The 12552-nt window shown below is 37.7% G+C and overlaps 1 protein-coding gene across 1 annotated transcript in view; it reads left to right on the plus strand.

Moving 5' to 3' along the window:
- The window catches only part of TTC6 (tetratricopeptide repeat domain 6), a 244409-nt gene that overhangs the window by 129322 nt on the left and 102535 nt on the right, over window positions 1-12552 (plus strand). Inside the window, exons 9-11 of the mRNA XM_060401450.1 lie at window positions 4271-4363; window positions 6916-6990; window positions 10173-10546. Of these exons, the coding sequence (XP_060257433.1) occupies window positions 4271-4363; window positions 6916-6990; window positions 10173-10546 (542 nt within the window). The remainder of the gene's footprint in view (window positions 1-4270; window positions 4364-6915; window positions 6991-10172; window positions 10547-12552) is intronic.

Here is a 12552-nt window from a genome sequence, read left to right on the forward strand (position 1 = left end):
AAAAACAAATTTTACCTATTTACATATATTATGGTTATTGGTGTTTTTTGTTTTATCCTGGCATTTGATTTTTGTTTTTTATAGATGCTGCCTTTTTTTTAAAAAAAAAATTTGGACAAACTAAGCAATGTACGCAATCGTTCTAAAAAACAGATTACTTCCATTATAAAATGAAGAATTTACAAAGTCTTAACAGTTAGCAGTATCCCAGAGATCAAAGTGAAACTTAATTGTACAATGACAAATTTAGTACTGGTTACATAGCAAATTTGCCAAAATGTTGCAGTCCCCTTCTTTGCTCGCAAATTCATAAGCTAGATATTGCCTTTTGTTTGTTTTATACTCTCTTTTTTATTTCTTTTCTTAAATTTGTCCTTTTTTGTTATTCCTTTTAAAAAAATTTCAGTGGTCTGAGTATAACATATTCTGATTTTATTTTTATTTTAACTATTTGGATAAATTGTATTTTATCATCCCTGTTTTGGAAGTTATATATATTGTTTCTTATTCCTATGGTGGTCTCCCTAGAACATACATGTTTAACTTATCAATATCTAATATTAATCAATACCTGTATATTCTTCCAGGAAACTGCAATTATTTGAAAACTCGTTATTCCATTTACCCTTTCTTGATTTAATGTGCTCTTACTTTGATACATTTTTAGGTCCTTATCTTTTAAAATTCATAAGATGTTGTTCTTATCATTTTATGCAATATTCCTTAGATTTTTACCCATGAATTTATCTCTCTCTTTTTTCCTTTCTATTTTCAAACATCTCAGACTTTTCTGTCTGGAATCATTTTGCCTTCTGCTAGAATATATCTTTTAGAATTTGCTTTAAGGGAAGTAGGAGGTCTACAAGTTAGTAAAAATTCTGTTTTTTCTTTGTTTTAAATGCCTTTATATTACTTCATGCTTGAGGGATATTTTACTTTGTGATAATATTATTGCAGATACTTATTTTTAGCACACTAAGGATGTCTTAAAGTTTTCTGGTATCCATTATTGCTGTTGAGAATTGATTCTTAAATATGAACCCTTTGAAGGTTCTTTGATAAAAAATCAAAGAACCCTTTGATAATAAATTCTCTGCCTCCTCCCTTTTACTTTTAAGCTGTTCTTTTTTCTTCCATGCAGTTTCAGTATGGTATGTCTAGTTGCAGATTTCTTCTTATTTATTGTATTTTGGAATGATTGGGATCTTTGAATCTGCAGTTTGATATCTTTCATCAGCTATGGAAATTTTTTAGTTACTGTTTCTTCACATTTTGCCTCTGTCTGTTCTGTCCTTTATTTTCTGGGCCTTTAATAACATGTATTAACTACTTTTTTTCCCCCCTTGATACTGGATCCTATACAGTTTCTTCTGATCTGTCATATAGTTCAGGTTCATAAATTCTTCAGTTGTGTCTAATAATACCATTTAACTTGTTCTCTGCGTGTTTAAATTTGGTTTTATATTCTTTTTAGAATTTATCTGTTTTCTGTTTTACATTCTGGTGTTTTGTATTTTTGTATACTTGTCTTTAAATGTTTATCATTGTATTTAGAACATTATTTTTAGTAAATATTTGAGACCTAGAATGGCGGTTCTTCCTCTAGAGAAAATTTTTTGTCAGAACCTGATATCTGTACTGTTCAACCTAAAATTGAGGTTGAGGCTTGAGTTTCTTTGAACAACTGTGTACAGAGCCTAGGCTTCATTCCTAATCTTAGGGTATAACCCTGTAATATATTTGTAGCCTTCAGTTCAGTTCAGTTCAGTCGCTCAGTCATGTCTGACTCTTTGTGACCCCATGAATCGCAGCACGCCAGGCCTCCCTGTCCATCACCAACTCCCGGAGTTCACTCAAACTCATGTCCATTGAGTCGGTGATGCCATCCAGCCATCTCATCCTCTGTCATCCCTTTCTCCTCCTGCTCCTAGTCCCTGCCAGCATCAGAGTCTTTTCCAATGAGTCAACTCTTTGCATGAGGTGGCCAAAGTACTGGAGTTTCAGCTTTAGCATCAGTCCTTCCAATGGACACCCAGAACTGATCTCCTTTAGGAGAGACTGGTTGGATCTCCTTGCAGTCCAAGGGACTCTCAAGAGTCTTCTCCAACACCACAGTTCAAAAGCATCAATTCTTCGGCACTCAGCTTTCTTCACAGTCCAACTCTCACATCCATACATGACCTCTGGAAAACCATAGCCTTGACTAGACGGACCTTTGTTGGCAAAGGAATATCTCTGCTTTTGAATATGCTATCTAGGTTGGTCATAACTTTCCTTCCAAAGAGTAAGCATCTTTTAATTTAATGGCTGCAGTCACCATCTGCAGTGATTTTGGAGCCCAAAGCCTTGGCTACCTGTATATTGTATATATATATAATCAGTTTCCATACTTCAGGGAGACTCTCGGCTTGCCTGTCTGTCACCCTTGCCCCTTAAAGTTGCACATATACAGCTCAGATTTGCAACTGTTTTGGCAAACATTTTGTGAACAAAAGCATCTTTGAATACTGGGTTTACCTTTTCAGGTTTTTGGATTTTTCCTATATTTTTTGCCCAGTATCTCTTCATCATATTATTAGCTCTGATGCTTTGAAGATTATCTTTGTCATAATACATGCTTTCTAGTTGTTTTCAGAAGAATTGCTTGTTGTTGTTCATTGTTCAATCGCTAAGTTGTGTTCAACTCTTTGTGACTCCATGGACTGTAGTGTCAGGCTTCCCTGTCCTTCACTATCTCCCAGAGTTTGCTAAAACTCATGTCCATTGAGTGAGTGATGCTATCCAACCATCCTCTGTTGCACCCGTCTCCTCCTGCCCTCAATCTTTCCCGGCATCAGAGTCTTTCCAGTGAGTTGGCTTTTCATGTCAGATAGCCAAAGTATTGGAACTTCAGCATTAGCCCTTCCAATGAATATTCAGGGATGATTTCCTATAGAATCGACTGATTTGATCTCCTAGAATTACCTAGCCTGCCATAACTAGAAGTAGAAGTCATAATTGACTTTTAAGGTAGCAAAACTGTTTCCATTTCCATCTGTATCCCAGCTTTTATTGCACACATACTAATTTTAGCAATATTCCTGTAATAGAGAAGAATTTTTACATCATATATATGTAAGCACTACTGTAATTGTCCTCTCAAGGCATGCTGGTATAGGTTCCAACATATGAACCACATTGTCTTTTTACAAAGCAGCCATTGATTGTTAGTTCTGCTGTTTTGATATAAAAAAAAAGTGTTAAGGTTTTTGTCTTTGTTATTGTTAAAAGCATTCTTTTAAAATGTAATAGCTGCTATTCCTCCATATTTGAATATTTTGTGTAAGTATATGGCCAAATAATTCCAAAATCCTTGTGCGTCACATAATTTATCTTTAAAGAATAATGATGAAAGTGACCAGGTATCTTTCTGCAATGTCCAGTAATTCTCTTACATTGCATTGTGCTATAACTACATTCCAAAAATACCACAGAGAGGATGAACAAAAATTCAATATTGATGGTAACTAAAATTAACCATTGCCTTCTCCGTATCTGTTTCATTCTCAGTAATAATTACATGATACTTTAAAAAGTTCATTTTCTACTGAATAAATATTTTAAATTATTAAAATGCTAGTTGAGATATAAAAAGTTCATCAAACAAAACAGCAGCATGATTTACGTCACCATGAATCCTATGGAACTTAGGTTTTCAAGTTGTTTCTGTATATCCAAATCACTGGTTACAAGATAGATAAGTAGGACATTTAATAATAATAATAACTATTGTAGCAGTTTACATTGCAGCAATAAATATATATATAATCTAACTGATGGATACAATTCAAACTATAAAGCATTTAAGGAAATTTTCATTCCAGTTAATATTTAGAATGTTTGCTTGTATTTGTCAGTGAATAGTCACATATTGATAATAACTCTAAATGGCATGTTTTGTTCATAATCCTGATGTTAACATACTGAAGAGATTCAGCACCACTCTGTGAGGTCACAGGATCATTGATTGTCCTGAGTCCAAGAATGTCAGAAATAATGTAGAAGTATCAGTTTGGCTAAGGTCCAGTGCCAAAGCCATATTGTGGGTTTTAGCCAAATACTAAGGCTCCAGCTGGACTTTGATCTATGTTTTTTTTTTTCTAGAATTATACTTTCCTATGTATTGCTCTTTTGGTAATAACATTTTAGTATGTAGCAACAGTAATCATAGGCTCCGAATTAAAAGTATTCTACTATATAGTTTACAACTGTTATCTTTCTTTTATCACAGAGTGCACAAACAAGCAGAATTTTAATTGAGAAATTTACATCTGAAAGCAAGGAAAGTATCATTACTTTAAATCAGCATAGGAGAAGTTCCAGGGTAAGTATAATTTTTAGTCTAAATTATGGGTTGGTGTCTTTGTCTTCCTACAGTTTAGATATTATTTTTAGTGATTTTAGAAGTAATTTCTTGATGCTTCCTCATTCTGGGAAATGCCTAAGTGCATTCACCAGAACGTCTGTGGAGGACATATTTCCTCTTTTTCAAATATGCTGTCTTTATGATACTCAGAATATGTTATTTACTAATCAGTAGTAGGATATCTGCTGTGAGTTTTACTGAAATTCCTAAATGTCTGTTTTTTCCATCATTTGTCACTGCTTGCCCAGGTCTTAAATGATCAAAGGAACATGTTTATAAATCTTTCTACCAAATGAGGGGAGGGGATTGTTTATGGCTATGAAACAGGGTAACAGTGAATTCTCTAAGTGGTGACTGGATTTGTGCCCATGATTTTATAGTCACTAAAGTGTATCTAAGTAAAATAATTAAATAATAAACACAGTTGAAGAGAAAAGAGGTAGCGATTGAGGGAAGATAGGTATGCAATTTATATCACTGGCTTAATAAATATCCTGAACTTTATGAGGGACAAAGAGGAAATGGTTTTATTTTTCTTTCCTTAAGGCCTCCAGCCCTCTACTCCCCTTGATGATATCTTAGGAGGCTGAGTGCCACAGAGTAGAGAGTCTTATTAACCTGGGACAAATCAGATCCCTATTCTAGTCAATTACACTAGGTTTAATATGATTCTGTGCCCCTTTCTGTATTCCCCATACAGTCAGGTGATACATTTTTTTGAGGTAATGTTTCTATTTAATGTAGATCACTTTTGCTATTTTAATATAGATAACTGTTTCTTATTAAATATTTGTCCTTATGTATGTTTGAGCTTTTTATTTCTCATCAGTCTGAATGATATGGAGGTCATATCATTCTTGTTTTTTATCGACAGCACCTAGAACAGTGACCATCACATAAAAATTAATTGAACCAACAAACGACACTTTCTAGTTTGGAATCCATGGACTATTGTAGTAGCATTACTTGTACCTAACCTGCCAGGTATTCCTGTTTTTAATAGCTGTTTCTAATCTAACCTCCCTGTTGCCCCTTGCAATATTCTTAGAACACAGGTGTAATTCCATCACTCAATCTCAACAAACTGAATAACATCACCTATCAAAGTTAGAGTGCTTATCTAAGCCTCATAACGTGGCCTCAGCTATGTTTTCTGTCTTACCTCCCACTGTGCCTCTGCTTCCATGTAACCTCCATGTACTGTGTTCTCTGCTTGCACCAGAGTCCTTGGGGACTAACATCCCAGCACTTTGACACTTCTCTGTGCTTGTTTAGGCTATACCATTGGCCTGGCATGGTCTCAACCCATTCTCGGTCACACAGTGAAAATGTCACTACCTTTCACAGCCTGGCCCTAATGGTACCTCTTCTAGCTGGTCAATCCAGGTTCCTTCTCATTCTGAATTGACCTCCGCCTCTCCTGTGCTCTCTTTACACCTGATTCATGCTATCCTTACAGTCATTGTTACAGCTGCTGTGAATTATAGTTACTACTTTATGTCTTTTTCCACCATCATACCTGAAACAAGTTAGTTTTTTGTCCTTTCCACCCTATCTGGTGTGGTAGTACTTCCTAACTCTTTTAGTGTGCTAGTTCTCATGGTGAGTAATATTTGTGTGAATGAAGCCATGAAATTGGAGAAGGAAATGGCAACCCACTCCAGTGTTCTTGCCTGGAGAATCCCAGGGACGGGGGAGCCTGGTGGGCTGCCATCTGTGGGGTCACACAGAGTCAGACACAACTGAAGTGACTTAGCAGCAGCAGCTGTGAAATTAAAAGATGCTTGCTCCTTGGAGGAAAAGTTATGACCAATGTAGACAGCGTATTAAAAAGTAGAGAGATTACTTTGCCAACAAAGATCCATCTAGTCAGAGCTATGGCTTTTCCAGTAGTCATGTATGGATGTGAGAGTTGGACTATAAAGAAAGTTGAGTGCCGAAGAATTGATGTTTTTAAACTGTGGTGTTGGAGAAGACTCTTGAGAGTCCCTTAGACAAGAAAGGAGATCCAACCAGTCCATCTGAAAGGAAATCAGTCCTGAATATTCATTGGAAGGACTGATGCTGAAGCTGAAACTCCAGTACTTTGGCCACCTGATGTGAAGAACTGACTCATTTGAAAAGACCCTGTTGTTGGGAAAGATCGAAGGTGGGAGGAGAACAGGATCACAGAGGATGAGATGGTTGGATTCAATGGACATGAGTTTGGGTAAACTCTGGAAGTTGGTGATGGTCAGGGAAGCCTGGCGTGCTGCAGTCCATGGGGTCGCACAGAGTCAGACACGACTGAGCAACTGAACTACTCAACTGCTACTAAATTGATGGATTTTAAGTTCTGACCCTATGTGTGAACATAGTGATTTCAAAATCAGTAAGAACCTGTATTTTAATTAGTATTTCTGCATTTACTCTAATTTACTCAGTTATTACTAGCCAATTGTCATCTGATATTTTAGTTTACCAAATAGTATGTAGAGTCAATGTATATTTGTCATTTGACTATTTTACAGCAATTTTTCCTGAGAAAAGCTGCATCCTTTGAAAATATCCAAAAACATTTCAGCACACAGTCTACTCAATTAAAGGTAGGATAATTTTTCAGTTTTTGTTACTGAAAGGAAATGTTCACATTTCTAGTAATAATCACCACCTATGCTTTGTGTTTGCTTTCCTAAAATAGCATGATCACTTGATTCATACAGAGTTGATTGAACGTTTGGATTTAACTGAGGATTTGGTGGCCTCTGTAAGATTGTTGTGCATAGTGCCAATTTAAGGTTTTCAACATCTCTTGGAAGTGTCTCATAGTCATACTTTGACTTTACCTGAAAGTGAAAAGTGTAAGTGAAAGTCGCTCAGTCGTGTCCGACTCTTTGCGACCCCATTGGAGTTCTCCAGGCCAGAATACTGGAGTGGGTAGCCTTTCCCTTCTCCAGGGGATCTTCCCAACCCAGGGATCGAACCCAGGTCTCCCGCATTGCAGATAATTCTTTACCAGCTGAGCCACAAGGGAAACCCTGACTTTACTTAGTATATAAGTCAAGTCACTTATATATTGATCTACCATTTGCATTGAGCTCACAGTTTGTTTTATGCTGTAAGTTTATTTACAAACATATCTAGGATGCTGAGTTTGAGAGTTTAATCCTTTCTTCAGAGATTGCACCTCTTAATATGCTCCTCTTCATGTCTGTCTCATGGATTACTTCTTAAGCAGTTGGTGTCTTACTGTAGAGAAAGATGCAACAAATCCAGACCCAAAGAGCAAAGTCATCATAATTAGTAACCTTCACTTGTTTTCCACTGAAAATGGTATATTCTTCTGTGGGCCCTCCTCACAGTGGCTCCAGGTTGTGAACGTCCAGATGCTCTGTCCCAATGTAGCACTGTTGGAAGCTCTGCAGAAGGCGTAGAGACTGAAGGTGGAAGAAATGGTGGGAGTTCATGAAGCCCTCCCTTCCTCGTGACCTGGTTCCCTGGTGTGCCAGGACTGCAAAGTGGGCTAACCATTTCAAAGCATAGATCATAAGTGAGGGACACCTACTTACTGAAATTAAAGCAGCTGCTGGAGAGGCAGAAACGTGTTGGGACTTCAGATGTGCTGGTAGGCACCATTTTTAAATCTCATTCTAGTTTACTGATGAGGGAGCTGGTGGGTGCCATTTTTGGTGTTCTCCCTGTAACCTGTTAGTGCCAATGGGCATGCTCCAGCACATACCTTGTGGAGCAGCTATATTGGAACTGGGTTGGGTGAGTGTACCAAACTCTGCAAACCCCGTGACGCAATTGTGTCATGCAGGGCAAGTGCCCCAAGTCCCACCCACCTGTGCCGCAGCAGCTGTGCCACAACTGGGCTGGATGAGCAAGTGCACCAAGCCTTGCTCTCTCTGTGCAGCAGCTGCAGCTTTGCAATAACTGGCAGGTGAACACAACACCCACAGGAGCACCCTTGGAGAACCTGGCTCAGGTGCCAGGGGAGACTGTGCTTCTGGGTCCCGTGGATCATTTCCTACTCAAGACTCCTTCAAGCCTAGGAGAGGTGCTGATTTGCCTAATTTGTATAGAACACCGAGAATCAGGCCAAGTGCAGAGACAGGAATGTGTTTGTAAAGAGTTCAACGTAATGGTCAAAAGATGGTCACCAAATTTGGGAGATGAATGGATGAACACAGTGGGAACAGCAAAGAGACAGAAAATATAAGAAAATACTGAACACAAGTTACAACTGAACTGAAAAATATACGTGAAGAGTTAAAACAGCAAACTGGATGAAGGAGAAGCATGAATCGACAAGCAAGAAGGAAAAGCAACAGAGATCGCTGTTAGGCAGCAAAGTGAGAAAAGAATTTTAAAAAGTGAGGCTACCTTAAAGGACCTCTGTTACAACATTAGGCAGAATAGCATTCACATTATAGAGGTCCCAGAAGGAGAAGAGAGAAGGGACCAGAAAAATTATTAGAAGAATAATTTTGTTTTACTTTTTTCAGGCACGTTCCACTTTTTCTTGGTACATACATATGTGCTTATATATATATATAAGCACATATGTACACATACATGTGTTCTATAGTTGGTATTTCTCTGTTCTCTGTTCTAAGTCCATATTGAGTTAAATACAGTTTCTTGACATGGGGTAAGTATATATAGTAAGTCACAGAGAAGGTCAGTATCTCTATTACATTTTAGTACATTTTAAAATATACCACTAGCTTGTATGGAATTGTTATTTGGGTTTGGAATTTGGGTCTATATTCACTGTTAAGAAAAATATTTCTATAATGAATTATTTACTAGCAAAATTAAATGCAATTATTTATTGACAATAGCTCAATAGGTAAGAAATGCTATATCAAAGGATTGAAGCTAATCTCTTCTTTTATTTGTAATGAATGTTAGAGTTTCAAGTACAAATGCATAATTATTATAAATTATTCATTAATGTATTGTAATATTAGTATTATTATTGAAAATTGATTCTCTAATGATTAGATAAAATGTTAGGTTGAAATTCTGTTATGTAAACCTATAAATATTGAATTGAAAATAATTGAATATTAAGTATAGGAATTCTGTGTTATTAAGGTGCTTTTGAAAATAGACTTACAAATTGATGTAATAAGGTGGGGCATTTCAATAATTTTTGCTCTGCCTGCAATGCAGGAGACCCCAGTTTGATTCCTGAGTCAGGAAGATCTGCTGGAGAAGGGCTAGGCTATCCATTTCAGTATTCCTGGGCTTCTCTGGTGGCTCAGTAGGTAAAGAATCCACCTGCAATGTGGGAGACCTGGGTTCAATCCCTGGGTTGGAAAGACCCCCTGGGGAAGGGAACGGCTACCCACTCCAGTATTCTGGCCTGGAGAATTCCATAGACTATACAGTCCATGGGGTAGCAACGAGTTGGATATGACTTAGCAGGTTTCACTTCACTCACCATTTTTTTGCATTAAACTAAAAGTAGAGCACATACTTTATTTGGATATGTAAAGAGCATTCTCTTTAAATTAAGAATATATAAAATCACAATTCATATCTACTTTATAGTGTTATTTTTATATAGCTAATGAAATGTCATGTGACCAAATTATTGTACTTTGCTTTAACTAACCCACTGTTAACTTATAAGCTCTCTTGAAATACATCAAGAATAGATGATTTGAAATTTTTCAATAGTGACCAAATTAACAGTAATTATAACTGAATTAATTTTAAATGTATAGCAACTAAATTGATTTTATGTTTTTTGATTTTTTGTTTTCTTATGAATAAGAGAGTAAAATCTGCAGTTGAGTTGAATAAGGACGAGACCATAGTTCTATCAGAGTTTCAGGATGACATGCAAAGCAATATAAAAGAGGTGAAGCTTCAAAAAGCAAAGGAGTTGGAGCGTTGGATGACTGAGAAAAACGAAGCTAAGGAATCTGTCTCTGAGAAAGAAAGTATAGATACTATCTTAGACTACATGCGCGGCAGATATGGTTCAAGAGACCTGTCTTTCACTCTTATTGAAGCATCTCGACAAGCTGGCATTACTTACATTGTTTATCCCAAGAAAAAGAAGATGAGACGGAGGAAAGGACTGAGACTCAGTAAACTTACACTTGTGTATGATGAGTTATCCAAGCCTCCAAAAACTCTTGAAAGGTCTTGTTTAATCAACATTTGTTATAGCTTAAGAAATATATTATGGTTTGGGCCTTAGTTTTATAATTCACTCATTGAAGGATCCTTTTGTATGTATATTTCCTGGGTCCGTCTCTTGTTGTTGTTCAGTTGCTCAGTCATATCTGACTCCTTGCGACCCCATGGACTGCAGCACACCAGGCTTCCCTGTCCTTCACCATCTCCTGGAGCTTGCTCAAACTCATGTCCCTTGAGTTGGTGATGCCATCCAACCATCTTGTCCTCTGTTGTCCCCTTCTCCTCCTGCCTTCAATCTTTCCCAGCCTCAGGGTCTTTTCTAAAGAGTCTTCTCCAATGCCACAGTTCAAAAACATCAGTTCTTCAGTGCTCAGCCTTCTTTATGGTCCAACTCTCACATCCATACGTGACTACTGGAAAAACCATAGCTTTGACTAAACCATAGCTTTTCCTGGGCCCATCTCTGGTGCCAATTAATTTATCAGTCAGGGTCCCAGAAGTAAACAGATAGCACTCTCAATTTAGAATAATTCTAGAGAGGTATAACAAAGGGTATTTTACAAAGATGTGGGCATAGGGAAATCACAAATGATAGAGTGCTTTCCTGGGGCTAGAAATAATAGAGCCAGTCTCTACCCCTCAGTATGAGAGGACAAAAAGAGAGAATGATTACTAGAACCTGGAAGAAAGGAATTTTATGGAAAGGATTTCCTTGAAAGAAGTAGTGAATTTTGGTCAAAGATCATGGCCAGTTTGAGGCAACCTTTCAGGAGGGGCCCGGAGGAATAAATACTTCGCTTGAACTCTCTTTTCAGGGCTCCTAATTGAACATACTTGATTAGAAGAAAGCAAGTATTCCTATGTATATAGTCTGTACAGACTAGTATTCCAGGGCAAATGACAAGGTAGAGAATAGAGATAAATGTGGAGGTGGAAACGAGATCTGTTTGGCACAGATGGTCTTTCTAGGGTGACCTTTGACCAGAAATAGGAATTGAGAAGGAGTCAGCCACTCAGAAGGACTGGAAAATGCAATGGCTTTGAGGCTTGCCCTAAGCCTGGAACAGTGGGAGGCGAGAGAGTAGTGTTACTAGAGATATTTGCTGGGGTCTCATCGTGTTGTCCTGTAGGCCATGGTGAAAAGCTTGATTTGTATTCTAGGTACTAGGGAAAGCTCTTGGAGGGAGTGACATGATCTGATTTACATTTGTTTAAAAAAAAAAAAAAAACATGCTGGCTGCCGTGTGGAGAATGGGTGAGACCAAGAGTACAAGCAGGGATTTAAGATGTTATTGTACTCTAGACAGAAGAGATGATGGAGGCTTGCACTGGAGTGTGGAGAGAGGTGAGAAGTGTCACTGAGTAAGGAAGCAGAAGGATACTGACTTTTCTCACTTTTATTCTCCTTCTCTTAGCACAGGCCTTTCTCATAGTACACACTTGGTAAATATTTATGAAATGATGGGGTTTAATTGTTTTTCCTTCCAATAGAGCGTGTTTGTTCTCTCACGTGGCTATAACAGCACCAGCATACAATGAATGCTACTGAATGAAAACTGTGTGGGAAATGGAGAGTTTGCGGAGATGATCCTAGAAACATAGCATTTGAAAGCGTATTAGATGTCAGCTAATTTGATAGCCAAAGAAGTTTGGGATGACGTCTGGGATGTCTTTTTGTTGGTCTGCTATGGAGTAAAATCTTTGCTTCTTCCTGCTTCCTCAAGTTCTTGTCCTTGCCAACCATTTGGATACATTTCCTTTTGCACATCAAGTTTTAACTCCTCAGTTCTCTGGAGATTGTATTTCGTCTGGTTGGGGGTAGGGATATAAATTAAGCCTGGAAGGAGCACTGATCCCTTATTCAGTTCTTTACAGAGGCTGTATCTTTAATAACAGTCTTCTGCTTTCCTAACCTCAGCATAGATTCTTCACACGATCTAAATGAACGAACAGCAGGACTTGGTTTGCATAAAACCCTGGTGGCTCAGAGGTTAAAGCGTCTGCCTGCA

Source organism: Ovis aries, chromosome 18 (genome assembly GCF_016772045.2).
Source record: "Ovis aries strain OAR_USU_Benz2616 breed Rambouillet chromosome 18, ARS-UI_Ramb_v3.0, whole genome shotgun sequence".
Taxonomy (NCBI): domain Eukaryota; kingdom Metazoa; phylum Chordata; class Mammalia; order Artiodactyla; family Bovidae; genus Ovis; species Ovis aries.